This window comes from Scyliorhinus torazame, chromosome 8 (assembly GCF_047496885.1).
Source record: "Scyliorhinus torazame isolate Kashiwa2021f chromosome 8, sScyTor2.1, whole genome shotgun sequence".
In the NCBI taxonomy this organism is placed as follows: Eukaryota; Metazoa; Chordata; class Chondrichthyes; order Carcharhiniformes; family Scyliorhinidae; genus Scyliorhinus; species Scyliorhinus torazame.
The window spans coordinates 71388760-71407069 of NC_092714.1; the positions used below are offsets into that span (position 1 = coordinate 71388760).

An 18310-nucleotide genomic window follows, 5' to 3' on the forward strand; every position below is an offset into this window, starting at 1 on the left:
GCCTCACGAGTCTTAGATCCGGTGGAACAAGGATTTTCAGCCTGCGAAAGGCACCTGTTAGCAGTTTTCTGGGCGGTACAGTACTTCTCGTACATAACCGACTCAACCCAGTAACCATTTTGACGGAACACACCCCGACACAGCTTTTATTGGACGGCAGACTAAAAAACATCACAGTAAGCCAAATTCGAGCAGCGCGATGGACCCTACTCCTACAGGGACGCGATATCACTGTAAAAAGGACAAAAACGCACAGGTTTCTGGCCGATAATTTGCATCATGCAGGAACCCCAAATGAGTGCGAGATCATAGCCCCAACGCACAGCACAGGCCCCTTTGTTCCCAAGTCGGTACCAAGAAAGACAGGTATCAGACCCCAGCCCTCGGACAAAGCACTGAGAATTTATGTAGATGGCTCCTCCACAGTGCTTGAGGGAAAAAGGATAACAGGCTGTGGTATTTATGTAGAAGACGCACAGGGACGTGCTTTAGAAGAGATAGCTTTAAAGTTGCCTGGACACTTAGGTTCGCAGGCAGCCGAGTTAGCGGCCATTGCTTACATTGTCCAGCACCCCAATTCATTCCCGACCCCTGCAGACATATATTCGGACAATTTGTACGTCTGCAACAGCCTAACGGAATTCCTACCCCTGTGGGAATCGAGAGGATTTATTTCCGCCGACGGAAAACCTCTACCATCAGCCCCACTGCTCAAACATGTCCTTCAGACAGCTAAAGGCAGGAAATATGGCATCGTCAAAGTAAGTCACCATCGTTCCTCCCCACCCGGTAATGTGAAAGCTGCCGCCCTAGCGAAGGCAGGCTCACGACATGGCCACTTTTGGCAACCCCCCCGAGAGTGCCCCAGTACACACAGTTCTGGTCTCACAGACCAACATCCAAGACCTACCCTAGGCACAGAAAGAAGACGGAGCATTAAAAGACATTTTAAAAGGGAACTTCCCAGCTCCCTATGAAACGTTTAGGAATTCTTTGACGGTCCATGATGGAATCATTTTAAAAGATGGAATTTATGTAGTCCCCACCGAGGACAGGAATGAGATCATTTCTAAGTTCCATGACTGACATGGACACCAAGGAATTGAATCCACCCCTGCCCACCTCAGACCCCTTTGCTGGTGGCCTGATTTGAAAACCGACGTGTCCCATTACGTCGAAAACTATTTAATTTGTGCTCAAAACAACCCCGATAGGTATGCGAAAAAAGTCCAGCTATGCCACACCCGCCCTGCAAATGGCCTGTGGACAAACCTTCCATTGGATTATATTGGTCCTCTTTCCCCCCCCCCCCCCCCCCACCTGCAGAAATAGATACAAGTATGTGTTAGTGGTGATAGACACATTTACGGAATGGTTCGAAGCGTTTCCCTCGAGAACAAACACAGCCAAGTCCACGGCGAAGATCTTAACAGAGCAAATTTTTACGAGATGGGGACTCCCCTATAGTATTGAGTCGGACCAAGGTTCCCACTTTACGGGAAGGGTCATGAAAAATGTGATGACGATTTTTGGGATTAAACAAAAGTTCCACGTTGCCTATCTCCCGCAGTCCAGCGGCATTGTGGAGCGCATGAATCGGACGCTAAAGGCCACACTTAGGAAAATGGTGCAGCAGCACAACACAACATGGGACACAGTGCTCCCATTCGCACTGATGTTTATTAGGAACACAGTGTCGAGCTCAACAGGATATACCCCCCATACCCTCATGACCGGACAATCCATGAAGGGTACCGAATACTTATTCGGACTTGATTTGCCCAGCCCCGCAGTCACCGCCCTGACCCATGAGAAAGCAGTCCAGCACATGGTAGAGAATATTAAAGCAGCACAGCTCGCTGCAGCTGTTCGACTAGGCGCTAAATGAAAGCAGAGTAAGGCCTGCTTTGATAGAACAGTACACCTGACGGAGTATACAGTCGGACAGCAGGTAATGATCACCTTCTACAACCCTAGCTCATTCCTCTCCCCTAAATTTGCAGGACCCTATTCAATCTCGGACAAAGTAAGCCCCTCAGTTTATAAAATCACGTATCCAAACGGAAAATCAGGATGGTTCCATGTAAACCAGCTTAAGATTTATGGAACGCAGTGCAGCCATTCGCACCACCTCTGGCGGTAGCAGACAATGAGGACTCGCCCATTGACAACCCAATTTCCCCTCCCCAGCAGCACGTCCACAGACACAACCTTGACCACGCCCCCAGAATCAAATTTCACCCTGACGCTTGATTCGGCTGCTAGCGACAGCACTACTGAAGCCCCTGAGAGACCCGAACGAAGATCCCACAAACCAGGCCCCAGGCACTACAGGCCCAGAGACCCCGACCACGATACACTCAGCCTCTTTGAAATGATTTATTTGCCCACACCGGAATCTGACCTGTCACCCGACAATAGCGACGGCCCCCTTGCAACCTCCCTACCGCACATGAAGCACTGGCACCGTGACAATTCCTGTCACCTGACGAGGAATGATGAAAATAACCCCACATCGACACACGCCGCGTTAGCACGCAAACTCCATGAACGTGTATGGCTCCCGAGAGATGGTGACAACTCCGAGTCTGACTCCCACCATGGTAACCCCTTTGCAAATCTTTTTCAAATGGAATCTTGAGGTGTCCAGATGATGAGAGTCAGGAACTGATTGAGATTTACGGTGTCCTGTACTCTGATGGAGCCTGCCCGCTTTTCTTTCTTTAATTTGTTATTTTTTAAATGTTGAATGTTTGTTATTTGTGCGACTATTTCTGTCGATCTCACTAAAATTTTTGATAGTTTATTATTTTGGTCTCTCACCAAATTTCTTGAAGCACTCATAATTACTCTTCCAACACCACATGGCAGTTAGTGAAACAAGTTTGTCTAGAGCCCGTGTAGTTATAAATTCTTGCCGCTCTTGGAAGGTCACTCAGTCAGTGGAGTAACGGCACTTATCCCCGCCCTGCCTGAGGACCCCCTATACATTTGGTCAGCCAAGCTCGAGTAGTGGAGCAACGGCACTGATCACCGCCGTACCCGGGGATCCCACCCATTCTTGCCCTGATCATATGCACCACCCCATTCGGATACTTGTTTTCAAAACTCTTTTGTTGTTCTTTTCTAGTCCTGTGGTTTAAAGAATGCTTTTTGCCACAACTTTTGCCCTTTCCGGCAACCCTTCGGTTGCTATCCCCCACATACTATTTACATGTCAGAAACACTTGGTTGGAAAAACAAGTCTGCAGTGGGCGGTGAAATTGTCCGCCCATTCAGCCCATCGACTACAGGCTCCGAGACTGCTCTCACTGTGACACAGAATTTCTTTTCCGGGTGTCTTGTCTCCACAAATGGTTGTTAAAAACAAAAAAATGAGGGAGTCACATATGGTGACGATTATAATGGGAAATTGACGTTAAGGAGAAACAGACGGACATACGAGATGTTAAACAACACGATTATAACAGATACTATGCTTGTTCCCCCAGGAAGATGTGAAGATTCTCGACGGTGATGGAAAGCCCGAATAAGATGAAGATGAGCCTGATGTTCGGCATCATGATAGTCGCTGGAACAGTCCATTTGCGTGCGTTACCCACCTCTACCCCCCCCCCCCCCTGACCACACAGGCCCCGAACACGACTACCCAACACAACACCCCCAGCCCGGACACTACACCACACACACACACACTCAGCCACCGATACCCCCACATGGTGTGAGAATCTCGTCAAGTGGTATTCACTGTCCTACACAGTGGAAGACTTACTAGTGATAGCCATATTGTACGGTGTCATTCAGACAATTAGATTGCGATAATGGAGAAGAAGAGCCTCCCGCCCTCCAGTATACACATTTAGAGCCCCTTTCCTCGGACTCCAGCAAACCCCACACTCTTTCTGAACCATTCTCCTTAATAAATTCCGCAGTTGTTGTTTTCGTTAATAAAGTGACTTCTCTATATGTGAATGTTAGTGTTGGGAAGAAATGTGATGCTGCTATCGGATTTTTTTTGTATTGTAAGACAAGTTCTTTGATTGTTAAATAGCAGCATGAGTGTAGTCTAGTTAGAGACAGTTAGAGGTTCCCCTTTTTACTGAATGTTAAATGGCCCCCTAGACATGTGTTGTTTAGGGAAAATTAGGTGAATGTTTTTGGACCCATAGGACAGAGTAGAGTAGAACCTGTCCTTGGTTAAGGGTGCCCGGCATTTCAGAGAACAAAGAAGACCCAGTATTGTGATCCTTCACGCTTCGCGTTGAGGATCAAGAGGACGGAGTGTAGCCATCTGGGATGGCCACTTCCAACTAGGTACAGAGAAACTCGCAAAGCCTGGTGGGAAAAATGGACAAGCCAAGACTCAGGCAGGCTCAGAGCCTGAAATGCATATTTGTCAACAAAAAAATCCAGATGGTATCGAAACTCCGTCCAATTAGCATTTTAATGGGGCCGATTAACATTTGATGGCCCATCTTCACCAAAACAAAGGACTGGTACTCAAGCAACAGGGACAGTCCCAGAAATTTCGGCGCCACTCCCTGTTCAAGGGAAACACAAACAACGGTGTCGGTGACCGCTTGGGACACGCCCAGCCATCCAGATCCCCGCCCACTTATTGGCTAAGGAATCGAACGGAGTAAGGCCCAAATCGAAGGACCGCCCAAAAGAGCGCGAAAACCCCCCGAGTATAAGAAGAGTTTGCCATATGTTCGCTCTCTCTTGGCCTTGGTACCCCAGTCACGGCCATCGCCAATTGCAGCAACACCAGAAGCGGGTCCAAGTTCAACGGCCGCTACCAGACGGATGAGCCCAGCTGAGCAGCAGTTACTCCTTCGAACCCGAGAGATCCAGAATTAAACAGCGGCCACTGTTTTCTGACCGAAGCAGGGTGCCCGAAGTTAAGTACAGGTTCTCTTAGTTGATAGGTGAGTTAATTAGTAGTGTTTATGTTGCATGACTAATTGTGTGTAAATAAAGTACTCTTGACCTTGAACTAACTAACTGGTGTTTGGCTCTTTGATCGCTAGCCGGTTAACACTTGTGGTGGTATCATTCGATACCTGGCGACTCTAAGCATTCGGACATAGATGACATAAAAAGAAGGGCAAACTCACTGATTGCCATAATTGGAACAGAGCCACAGAAAAGACAGAGTAAAATAAACTCGCAACATAGTAAACCGCGTAGCCAAGATATCTGTAATTTGGATAAAGGCACTCATTCTCCATTAAGAGAGATAGTCAAAGACCCTGCTGAGAGTGAAATGGGCCAATCTCTTTGGAAATGTGGAAATATTTCTGTCCCCACTATGACACAAAAAATAGACAATGTTATCAATGCTGTCACACCAATGTATGTCACCAATACGAATTTACAGTGCTTCAAACAAGAAGCAAAGTGAACAGAAGCCTCATTCTTTGTTTTCTACTACAGCAGAAATGGATTAAAATTCTGCTTTTTTTCAGATGAGAAATGTTTTTGTTTTCTTTTTTTAAATAAATTTATAGAGTACCTTATTATTTTTTTCCCAATTAAGGGGCAATTTACCGTGGTCAATTCACCTACCAGGCACATCTTTGGGTTGTGGGGGTGAGACCTACGTTGAGATGGGAAGAATGCAAATTCCACATGGGTAGTGACCTGGGGCCAGGATCAAACCTGGGTCCTCGGCATGTGAGGCAGCAGTGCTAACCACTGCGCCACCCCAGAAATTTAATGGACGATGAGGTGCTGTTTGTTAAGATTCCATTCAGCTTTGTTAGAAGAGAGCAGAAGGCCAAGGTGATCTTCAGGAATGTCTTAAAAAATGAGAAAGAGTTAGCAAGCCAGAGAGTTAGAGAGGAAATTCTAGAGCCTGGAGTCTAGACATTGAAGACATAGCTGAGAATGGAGGTAGAAAGGAAATTGGGGCTACTCAAGAGGCTAGAGTTGGAAGAACATAAAGTGCATATAATATCTGACTCTTACTTAGCTCCAGATAAGTGAGATTGGCCAAGATAATTTCATTAATAGTAGCAGTATTCAGTAAAATATCCAGGTAGCTAAGAAAACATCTCGAGGATGAAAACCCAGCCATACATTCTGGTTCGCTAATTCTCTCTTTTAAGTACTCTTTAAAACCTATCTCATTGACCAAGCCTTTGCTCACCTGTCCTAATATCTCCACATGTGGCTCAGTGTCAAATGTTTCTCCTGTGAAGTACCTTGGGCCACTTTACTACGCTAAAGGTAAAATATATAAATATGTAAAATCTAAAAGTAAAACTGCCTGTTGTAGGAAATGTAACAAAGTAATTTCCCCAAGATTGGAACTATTAATTTAATCATCTGCCCAAACTTCTAAGATCAGAGTTGTCATTTGGTGTATACTAGGGGCGGGATTTAATGTCTGCGTTACGCCCCACAGGATCTGTGCAGGCCGGTTAGATCGCAAGAGAGGAACTGCGCCGGGCTCCGAGCAGTTTGCGATTTAACTGCCCGCTCCCATTGATGCGGCGCGAAGCTAATTGAGGCCAATTAAAAATAAATAAATTTAGAGAACCCAATTCATTTTTTCCAATTAAGGGGCAATTTAGCGTGGCCAATCCACCTACCTTGCACAAATTTTGGGTTGTGGGGGCGAAACCCACGCAAACACGGGGAGAATGTGCAAACTCCACATGGACAGTGACTCAGAGCCGGGATGGAACCTGGGACCTCGGCGCCACGAGGCAGCAGTGCTAACCACTGTGCCACCGTGCTGCCAATTAAGGGCAATCTCCATCTCACTAATGAGGTAGAAGATCTATATAATGGCCGCCTGGGACCTAACAGGCTCCCTTGTGAGAGGTCACGTGGGCACTGATTTGTACTGGTCCACACAAACGTGGACCAGACATCAGAGCACCTGGGGGATCTCCCAGGTCATTGGAGACCCCTATGTTGTCAGGGACAGGACAGGGTGGCACCCAGGCTCTCCCACTGGCACTCAGGCACCTTGGCACTGCCAGGCTGGCATCTTGGCACTGCAGCCCTGGCAATGCAAAGGTGTCCAGGTGGCACTGCCAGGATGCCAGTAGCATGGTTCCCAGGTACGAGGGTGGCACTGCTAAGGGTTGGGGCCATGCCTATGAAGGTAAGGATGAGTGTGTATGAGGGGTGAGGTGAAGGGTGTGTATGAAGGGGCCCGAGACGGTTGGGGTGGGGTGAAGGGTAGGGGTCCTGAACAGAGGGTGGCCCTAAATGGGGGCAAAGGATGGCCTGAAAAGGGGGGGTCCTCAGCGATCCCATAGTGGGGTGTCCTCACTTCGGGGGGGGATTAATGCCCTTGTGTGTGGGAGGTGACATTGCCCGTGTGTGGGAACCCTCAAGCTCACTTAGAGATCCGGGTACCCTTTCGAAATGGTATCCTGATTTCTGAGGAGCCGGTATGGCCAGCAAGTTCAGCTCCCAAGTGATGAAAATAATTCGAAGTGTGGGCTAGTCCAGAGAGAAAATCACCAGGGCTCACAAAATTGACGAAGTGTGGTTAAATGGGGATGGGGAACTCGCCGAAAGAGCCAGGGAGAAACTCCCAGCCAGACCCGCCTGAAATGACACATAGAAACCTTTCCCCTCGTCTGACGTTAAATCACGACCAATCAGATCTCAAGACGGAAAGAAACCCGTGGTCCTCTGGGACTGTAGCAATATTTACATTTTTATTTAGTTTAATTTGACGATTACTGTGTAACCAGTATAGTAAAAGTGATCAACATATCTGAATGCTTATGACAAAAACTAAATAGTTGAGGTAATTTCATAGCATGACTTGCCATGCAGTATCAAACATCTGTGAGAGGAAAAGATGTACTGTATAATTTAAGATACCGTGATCAAATTAAATCAAGTCACTCAAATCATTCTGGTCTATAAATTCTCTCTTTCCCTTGGGGTACCTGCCCTAAGAGTGCGGTGGTGATCATGGACTTCCATTTGTTAGTCCATGGTTATACTTGGCAAGGTACCTTCTTGATTTGTGCAGGTTTTGGCTGATGAGGAGACTCTCCCGTTCTTACCGCCTGCCACAGGCATATTGGAAGGATATTAACCCGTGGCCATTAAGTCCCAGAGTCAGACCCGAGCTCCTGGCCGAGAGGTAGGGATGCTACCACTGCCACAAAACCTTTTGGAATATTAATTAAAGGTTGGTAAATAAGCGTGTTGTAGCAATCAACTTTATAGGAGTTATCTTAAAATGTTGTAGCTATTCAAGCTTTTAATATAGTTGGCTAAACAAAGACCCTTTAATCCTAATTACATTTATATGAATGCAAAGTCTTGAGCTGGGAGGAGACAGAGAGACTGAGAGCGGAGCCGGGAATATAAAAGAGTAAAAGAAAAAGTGAGGCTGAGGGTGGGGGCAGGGAGATAAAAGAGCGTGAGAAAGAGTTAGGCTGAGAGCAGAGCCAGGAGATGAAAGAGTGAGATTTTTAGGTTGGCGCACAAGGAAGCAGCCGATCTGTTTTTACAAGCGTATAAGGTGGCAGGAGTAAAGGCAGGGCAGGCTGAGTTGATGGGAGTTATTGAGACTTTGGTGTGGGCATAGACTAGAGTTATGAATTTATTTTTTTAAAATTTAGAGTACACAATTCATTTTTTCCAATTAAGGGCAATTTAGCCTGGCTAATCCACCTAACCTGCACATCTTTGGGTTGTGGGGGCGAAACCCACGCAAACAGGGGGAGAATGTGCAAACTCGACATGGACAGGGATCCAAAGCCAGGATCGAACCTGGGACCACAGCGCCGTGAGGCAGCAGTTAACCACTGCGCCACCATGTTGCCCTGAGTATTATGAATGCGTCTACTGGGGCTGCACGGCGACACAGTGGATAGCACTACTGCATCACAGCGCCGAGGGCCCAGATTCGCTCCCGGCCCTGGGTCACTACGTGTGGAGTTTGCCAATTCTCCCCATGTTTGGGTGGGTTTCACCCCCACAACACAAAGATGTGCAGAATAGGTGGATCGGCCACGTTAAAATTGCCCCTTAATTGGAAAACATTAATTGGGTACTCTTTTTTTAAAAAACAAAACAAAAAAAAAACAATTTTTTTTTTAAATGAATGCGTGTACTGCATCCCTTTGAAGGTTGTGCAAATGATTCCAACTTTTCCGGTCATTTCCGTCTTGTAACTTCCCTCTGAGATTTGCTTCCCACAGTGCCTGGTATTGCTAAACGTTTGGTTGGTTCTTAATTTGGCTCTGTTTAATCACGTTTGCTCAAGAGTCACCAGGTATCTTTCGACACCGCCACTAGGTTCAGAACCGAATACTGATCAATGACTCGATACACCAGTTAGTAAGTTCAAAAGCAATGCTCATTTATTTACACAGTCAAATCTACTCATGCATAAACTCTACAAACTAAACTACCACTATTACTAAAGCCTATACTTAGCTACGGGTGCCCACTCAGTCAGAGGAACAATGGCCGTTGCTCGGTTCTGAGGCTGCAGGGTTGAGCTGTTTGCAGGATAGCAACTAGGAGCGTCTATCTCGTAGCGTGCGTTGACTTGGAACTTACTTGGTCTGCTGTAGCTGCTAGGCAGGTCTCTCTCTCCACTGAGAGCCAACGCCAAAGAAGGAAGATTCTCCCTTGGGGAATATCTTTTATACTAAAAAGGGCTTTGCGTGCTTTTGGGCGGGTCTTGAACTTGGCCTCAACTAATTGGGTCTTTCCCAATCAGTCGTATCGATCTTCCTCCAATAGAGGGGTGGTTCCCTGATCGCTGGGCGTGTCCTGGTGACTGTTAGTCTGCTTTGTCTTAGCCTCTTCTGGTGCCGGGGAGTCTGCCTTAACATTGTGTATCTAAATGTTTCCCTTTTGTCCCCGGAGAAGGCTCATTAGTATGTAGATTGCTCGGTAGTTTCTGTCCTGTCTGAGAGTTTACGGTTCTAATCAATAGACAGAGCTTGCACCTGCTTGTTTCTTAGCATTGTCCAATTTACCCTGCATTCTTTGCAAGTGTCCATTTTGTAATCGGGACGTGGCCATCCCAGATGGCTACACTCCCTCCTTGTGATCCTCAATGCGAAGCGTTGATGAAGACAACTACTATGTTGTCTTCATCCTCTGACCAACCGGGGCACCCATACTTAGGCTCTACACTGTCCTATCCTATGCAACACAATTTTACCTAAACCATTTTAAATATATTCATTATCATAAAACTCTACGGGGCGCTATGATATTAATATATGCATTACAGAAAAACAAAAAAACTGGAACCTCTAACTATTCTCAATAAACTATCCTCATTCAAACAATCCAAAAATACAAACAATCCAAAAATAATCTATACATCTTAAACTGTACAAAATAGCAGCACACACATTTCTCTGGCCTGGCAGTCAGACACAGAGGTTTACGTTGTTTTATTCCACAGAATACATTAAACAAATGGATGTTCTTTAATCCGTCCCAATGGGTTCGCGGGTCTGGTGAAATCCGAAAATGGGGGACCTAAAACTGTATATCGAAGTGCGAGAGCGATATGCTCTCTTTCGCCATTTCCTAACTCTAAATGTTTGCACGACACTGCAAAGTATCGCCAGCACTAAGAGTGCTTCGACTACATATGAGAGTGAGTACCAGGTGATAAACTTATCACACCAGGTCGGGGTATTGCTAGCTGTCGCTGGGCTAGTTATCTCGGGGTTCCGTGTATTGCAGGGGTGGGAATCATTTACGGTTTGTGTGGTAGAGGTCAGGGGGGTAGTGTCCGCGCGCAACTGAAGGGATCCCGCTAAGATCCTTGTGAACACGAAGGCTGTCTTCATCTTTGTCGGACTTCTTCTTTGTCTTCCTCCGGGGTTCCTGGAGTTCTGTGAACACGAGCATAATTTCTGTTATTATCTTGCTTAAGATCGCGTGTGTCTGTCTGTCTGTCCTCTATTGCCAATTTCCCTTTGTAAGTGGTCACCATCTGTGACTCCCTCATTTTTTTTTTTTGTGAACCAAATATTTGGGACAAGACATCTAAGAAAAATACTGCCATGCTGCGAGCCGTCTCGCAGCCTGTGTGATTTACCATCCCAGTGTTTGAGGATGTAAATAGCATAGGGAAGCAACCTAAGGGTTGCCAAAACCAAGCAAAAGAATTTCGAACGTAACGAGCCAAAATGAGGTGCGTAGGGGCCATGGCGGGTAAGAAATGGGTAGGATCCCCGGGTAGGACAGTGAACAATGCCATTTGTGCTCTACCTGAGCGTAGTTGACCAGAGGGGGGTCCTCAGGCAGGGCGGGGACCAATGCCGTTTCTCGACTGCCTGAGCAACCGGCAAGAACAGGTAAGAATGTGGTCGTCGTGGGGGGCTTCCTCTCGAATTAGGAGAGCATCTATGAGTCGTGTTCTGTCGACAAACTAGTTCCTCTGAACTATTGTCTAGCGACAAACTTGTACCTTTAAACTGGTTTCTGGTGACAAACTAGTTCTTCTGAACTATTGTCTGGGGACAAACTTGTTCCATTAACAGCCAGGGGGCGTTAAAGGAGTGGTGACGTGGGGCCGTGAAAACTTTCGGGTTTACGAACAACACTTAACGTTAACACTAACAAACAAACATTCAACAAACATGGTGCAGGTTCCATCAGAAAGGACACCGTATCTCTTCATCGGTTCCTTTTTTCTCCATCATCTGGACACCTCACTGCTCAATAGCGAACAGGGTCGCAAAGGGATTCGTGTGGTGGGAGTCAAACTCTATGTCATCATCCTGTCACCGGCTGCCAAACTCTTGTCTGTAGTAACCGTGCTAAAGCTGCTTGAGGCGAATTGGGGTCCATCTCATCATTCCGGATGAGCCTGAACGAATTGCCTCGGTGCCAGAATCGTGTGTCGAGGTTGGAGCTACTATGCTTCAATCCGTAATCGTCAGGCGGTGGGTCTGGGTCAGGAGCTGTGATATAAGTGATCTCGAATGGTTTAGTAGAATCATGCTCGGATTCGCTGGGAGTGGGGCCTGGTGCAGGGGTGTAGTCGTAACGTGGTGTGCTGTGGCTGTCGTCATTGTGATCGCTATCATTGTCGCTGCTGGTTGAGGGAAGGGAGAGGCGGGGTCGTGCCTCTGGGGGCGAAGTTGAAGTAGTATCTGAGGGCAGGCTGGAGTGGTTGGGGGAGGGGAGGAATACGTCATCTGTGGGCGGGGCGTGATCGTCTGCTGCTGCGAGCAGGATGTGATGTGTGTGGTTATTCTGCGAGCCGAAAGCCTTGAGCTGGTTTATATGAAACCACGCAGACTTACCATTTGGATAGGTTATTTTGTATACTGAGGGGCTGACTTTGTCCGAAATGGAGTACGGTTCTGAAAATTCTGGGGAGAGGAATGAACTGGGGTTGTAAAGGGAAAGCATAATTTGTTGCCCCACTGTAAACTCAGTGGCGTGTACTGTTTTGTCGAAACAAACCTTGCTCTGTTTCTTCCTGGTTCCAAGTTTCACTGCTGCTGCAAGTTGGGCTGCCTTTATGTTCTGTATCAGTTGTTGAACCTTATTTTCATGCGTGAGGGCTGTGACTGCGGGGCTGGCCAAATCCAGTCCTAATAAATACTCAGTGCCTTTCATGGGGCGTCCGGTCATGAGGGTGTGGGGGGTGTATCCTGTGGATGTGGATACCGTGTTTCTTAAAAACATTAAAGCAAATGGGAGTACTGAATCCCAGGTACTATTATTCTGCTGTACCATTTTCCTGAGGGTGGCTTGGAACCCGATTATTCATTTGTTCTACAATACCACTTGACTGGGGGTGGTATGCAATATGGAACATTTGTCTAATGCCGAAAATCGTGAGGACGTTTTTCATTACACGTCCGGTGAAATGGGAGCCTTGATCGGACTCTCTACTGCGTGGGAGTCCCCATCTTGTAAAGATATGGTGTGTTAATATTTTAGCCGTTGTCTTGGCCGTATTAGTTTGTGATGGAAATGCTTCCACCCATTTTGTGATGTTGTCTATGACAACCAACACATACTTGTAACCATTTCTGCACGGGGGTAGGAGTCCTATATAATCTATCTGGAGATTTGTCCAGGGTCCATTAACGGGGCAGGTATGGCTAAGTTGAGCCTTTTTAGCATATCTGTCCGGATTGTTCTGGGCACAGATTAAGCAATTCTCAATGTAGTGTGTGACATCGATTTTTAAATCAGGCCACCAGCAGAGCGGTCTGAGGTGGGCTAGGGTGGGTTCAATTCCTTGGTGTCCATGATTGTCATGGAACTGACAAATGATCTGGTTCCTGTCCTGGCTGGGAACTATATAAATGCCATCCTTTAAAATCACACCGTCATGTGTGGTTATTGAGTGTTTAAACTTGTTGTACGGGGCTGGGAAGGTTCCCTTTAAAACTTCCCTTAGTTACTCGTCCTCTTTCTGGGCCTTCGCTAAATCCTGAATATTGGTCTGTGAGACCTGAACTGCGTGTACTGGGGTGCTTTCGGGGGGGTTCCAAAAATAACCATGCCTGGAGCCTGCCTTCGCTAAGGCGTCTGTTTTAACATTACCAGGGGGGGAAGAACGGTGATGACTGCAAACCTTAATTATTCCATATTTCCTATCCTTCGCTGTCTCTAAGATATGGCGGAGTAATGGGGTTGAGGGTAGGGGCTTACCATCCGCGGAAACAAATCCTCTTGTTTCCCAGAGTGGTAGGAATTCTGTCAAACTATTACAGACATACAAGCTGTCCGAATAGATGTCTGCTGGGGTCGGGAACAAGTCTGGATGGTCTACAATATATGCAATCGCTGCCAGCTCTGCTGCCTGCGAGCCTAAGTGTCCTGGCAACTTCAAGGAAATTTCATCTAGAGCGCGTCCCTGCGCGTCCTCTACATAGATACCGCAACTGTGCCTCACACCTAAGTTTCCAGGGTGTTACGTCTTATCCCTCGCTGACAGGGGCATAAGAGGCGAGTTGCTGACTCTGCTGTCTTATTGGCCCCGATGACCTTGGCGGTCATCCTCTGGCTGGTGGGGCCTGAGCAGGCTCTGCCTGAAAGGGTGTGCTCAGTGATATGGCTGGGCACTCCCCAGTCGTTGCAGACTCTCAGGATGGCGCAGTGATTCGTAAAGAGGCGGAGGAACTGCCGCCCTCGTCCGGGGTGCTGTGAGAGGAGCCCACAGATGACAGGCCGCTTGTTGTCATAGTGAGGTATGTCTGGGTGTCCCTGTTCACCATTGGTGGATGGCATCCATCTTACCCATCTGAGAGGCAGGGTGTTGCATCCATCTTCCACACTGACACTGCCCTATTCACCATCCCAGAGACACTTGGGTGCGCCATTACCTGGCAGATATGTTGCACTCTCTCCCTGCTGAGCCACAATCTTCGATAGCATGCCCGGTCCGGCAGGCCCTCAAATGACAGGCGCTGCCGGTACATGCGAGGCCTCATGCGGCGCCATCTTGGCACATTATCCTCCTTCTCGGCCTGTTGGGGGCCAGCTCTCCAACTTGGGTGGCTGCTTCCTGTTCCTCTGGGGAGGATCCGCTGCTGCAGCTTCCTCATTCTCAAACAGCGCCAGCTTGTGCTGCCGCAGGGCATCCCATAAGGCTGCGATGACGAGCAGGAAGGCCACCATTGCTGGTTGAATTCCAATATGCATTGTCTGCAGGTGGTGAAAGGCTGAAATGATAGCATGGTGTGTACCCCGTGCCCAGCTAGGTCCAATGGGCTACACTGAAGCCTTGGTTGGTACTGCGGGCTCTGCCCCCACTTGTCCCCCCCGCATCCCCGGCTCCATCGGTGCCCAGCACCGCAGAGGCCTCTGGCCCTGGCGCCTGTCCCTGCTGCCATGGGTACCATTGGGAGGCACTGCCCTTCCCATCGTTAAACTCCGTGGCCCCCGCCTGGTGCCGCTATAGTGGCCGCTGCCCTTGGTTGGGCCACCTAATGTCCTGTTGGTGAGTTTCCCTGGGTGGGGGTGGGGGGGGATGGCGGAGGGTGGTGTGGAAGCACCCATACAGCTGGTGTCAGTCTGTAGAACCAGGGGCCAAAGTGGTTGGTCAGTGGAGTGTGCAATAAGATGGCTCTATTTCAGCCGCGCTAATGGTGATCCGTGCCTGGATACCGTCCCAATCCCATGGGGGTGTCACCCCGGCTTCGCAGCCCGTTGCCCCCGCCTTGGCATTTCAGGAACTCACCAAGGCTACTCAAACGTCCAGCATCTTCCAAATCCACAACGCTACCATCTCGAAAGACAATGGCAGCAGACAAATGGGAACACCATCACTTGGAAGTTCTCCTCCAAGCCACTCATCATTCTGACTTGGAAATATAAGGCCTTCACTATCACTGGGTTAAAATCCTGGCACTCCCTCCCTAATTGTGGGTGTGCTGCACCACATGGACTGCAGCAATTCAAGAATGCAGCTAACCATTACATTCTCAGGGGTAATTAGGAATGGGCAATAAATGCTGGCCTAGCCAGCAATGTACACATCCCTCGAATGATTTTTAAAAATCAGATTGAAGTGAGGCACAGCATCATATGGGATGGAACATCAAGGTGCTGTCAGCCATAGTTAGTTTCATGCAATTCTTTGTTGCCTTAGCGCAGCTGAGGCCAGGGAAAAAAGGTTTAGTGAGAGTTCCCTAGTGAAGAATTAAAGCTCAGAATGGGAAGAAACACACCACTTAGAACTACATAATAGTGTGTAATTATTTTACTTGAATTAGCACACTAAAATTGAGTTTTTAAAAATATATGCTGGGATAATTGTAGCTTTGTGAAAACGGCCTACTTTTGTTTTCTTAGGAATATCGGGATCCAAACGAAGCCTTCAATCTCTGGCTGAAGAAGAAACGGGAACAGCAAATTAAAGAGCAGCAAATGGAAGCCATGAGGAAAAGAGAACAAGATTACAACTCAAAAGTGTACACAAGAGAAGATTCTGAAAAAGCTTTTAAGCAGTAAGGAAAGTTTAATTAATTTTCATACTATTTTTAATTCTACTTTGCACAAATCTGGATTGGTGGCTCAAACTGCTAATTGTACATAAGCTTGTAAAGAAATGGGACACCAACTTATAGCTACAGTTGTAGGTGTTTGATTTGCATTTGAATGACCAGTATCAATTCATGGCATTTTTAAATGTTGCCAGCAAACGGCGAACTGCCAAGAAACACACGACTGGGGGACAGGAGAATCCAGTCCTATTTTTAAATATCAAAAATAATTGATGCATTAATAGAAAAGATAGGAGCATATGTACTTTTTTTCTGCTTAACTCAGTAAGACTTTAATTCAGTAGATTTTCTTTCTCACTTATAAATCTTTGCAGGTGGCTGAAAAGAAAGAAAGCTGAGAAACGGGCAGAGCAGTTGGCTGCCAAGGAGCGATGCAGGAAGTTTCTGATGGAGGCTAGAAGAGTAAAACGAATGCAGACACTATTGTGCACCCTTAGTGAATCCAAATCATTTCAGTTTGACAATTATGGTTACAGGTTCTAGGAACCTCTGGTCATGTTATTTCTCTTCATGTTTCGAATGCCTCATTGCAGAATTCAAATAAACAGAACCCTCCCAATGGTTTGCAGAGCGGACTTTCAGTAGCATGAGCACATTGAAGGAGATCTCAACAATGCCGTATTTAATTAACATGCTTGTACAGCAGCACTAATATTTCCAAATCTGCTGAGCATTCCACAACACATGATTAGGTTGGAATAAATTATCTGCACAGTCTGTAAGTTGTTAATGTTTTTTTTCTATGTCAATGAAAAGATCCTTTTAAACTTTTAAGTTTTATTTTAAAAGATGAAAGTAGACCAGTGTTAAAGTTGCATTTGCACTTTCCACAAGAAGTCATTGACAGTTATCAAAAAATAAACAAAGTATTTTTGTTTGTGCAAGTGATGGTGTAATTCTGTATGTGTAAGCAATACATTAACATACTCATCTGAACTAAATCTTTTAAACTCTGATGCACTGTTTTATTGTCAATAAGTAGCAGTTTGTTGTACCTGCAGTTCTTTTCACAGTGAAGTGTATGATGCACCCCCCCACTCTTAACGTTTCAAACTTTTTGCATTATTTTTACCCTGTTTAGCTGAAAAGGGACAGATGCCTTGCTCCTTGTTCTCAGCAATGCCAGTGTAAGGAGCTGCTGGATGACAAAGAATGCTCTGATTGGGAGTACCCTGTTGATTTGATGCTTTCATTTAGAAATTGCCTAACATCTGCTTGGTTCTTCCCTTAATAACCGGCCTAAAATCATGACTTTACTTTGTGGAATCCAATCCATGAACATACATACCAGTGTGTTACTAACTTCTCCAGCTGTGTATAGTTCCTTGAGGCTTCTGCAGCTCTGGTGTAATTTTGAATGAAGCATTATTTCTGCCAACGTTATACCAGTGGAGTGGAAAAGCCCTGAGGAAGTTCCTAGCAACAGTATTTTTCCTCGCAATACCTGTTTTCAGATCTATTTGCCAATTACTCTACGTTCTTGCATGTTGTAGGATTCTTCAAATTTATGTATTGTGGATTATAATTGATTCCATTGTACCATGATGCAGTCCGATTCTAAGTAAATAAACTTTTAACAGCAGAAGGCGCATTATTACAAGGAATGATTCCCACTATAATTTAATTGTACACCTTTGTAGTGTTACTGAAAGCTGTACAAAAAGAATATAACAACCATGGAATTTGAGTGTTCATTTAGAAAGTTTCTTTTAGAGAGGGAATTAATGATGTTTGGTCAAGGTTAATTATATATCCCTGTTATAGCACTGCTGCTGTGTCTAAATAAAATTATAAATTAGTATTGTGGATACATTTCATGACTATAAAAGCAAAGTGTATACCATGTGAGCATGCAAATGTTCTCCAAGGATCCGACAAATGTTTGATATTCAGGAATAATGCACGTATTTTTGTTACAATAAAGCTGTGATTCCTATATACAATGTCAACTAATGTGATATAAAATTGTTTGTGATATTAAAACATTCTCACCTAAAGGCATTCTTTATGGTGCCTTTAGTAGCTACGTCAAAAAACAACATTTTGAATCACCTGAGATGTTTTATTTTATAAATTCAGAGTACCCAATTCATTTTTCTAATTAAGGGCAATTTAGCGTAGCCAATCCACCTACCCTGCACATCTTAGGGTTGTGGGAGTGGAACCCACGCAAACACGGGGAGAATGTGCAAACCCCACACGGACAGTGACCCAGAGCCGGGATCGAACCTGGGACTTTGGTGCCGTGAGACAGCAATGCTAACCACTGTGCCACCATGCAAAACAGACCTTTAAAAACATCCTGACTGCTCGAGCAA

At 46.2% G+C, this 18310-nt stretch overlaps 1 protein-coding gene across 5 annotated transcripts in view; it reads left to right on the forward strand.

Annotated features, from left to right (window-relative positions):
- The window catches only part of ccdc181 (coiled-coil domain containing 181), a 91569-nt gene extending 73628 nt beyond the window's left edge, over positions 1–17941 (forward strand). For 4 of the 5 annotated variants that reach the window (XM_072513804.1, XM_072513805.1, XM_072513801.1 and 1 more), the window contains 2 exons: positions 15781–15935; positions 16277–17941. In XM_072513804.1, coding sequence (XP_072369905.1) covers positions 15781–15935; positions 16277–16475 — 354 coding nt within the window. In that variant the 3' untranslated portion in view covers positions 16476–17941. The remainder of the gene's footprint in view (positions 1–15780; positions 15936–16276) is intronic. The other variant, XM_072513803.1, reaches the window with a different exon arrangement.
- The last annotated feature ends 369 nt before the right edge of the window (positions 17942–18310 follow it).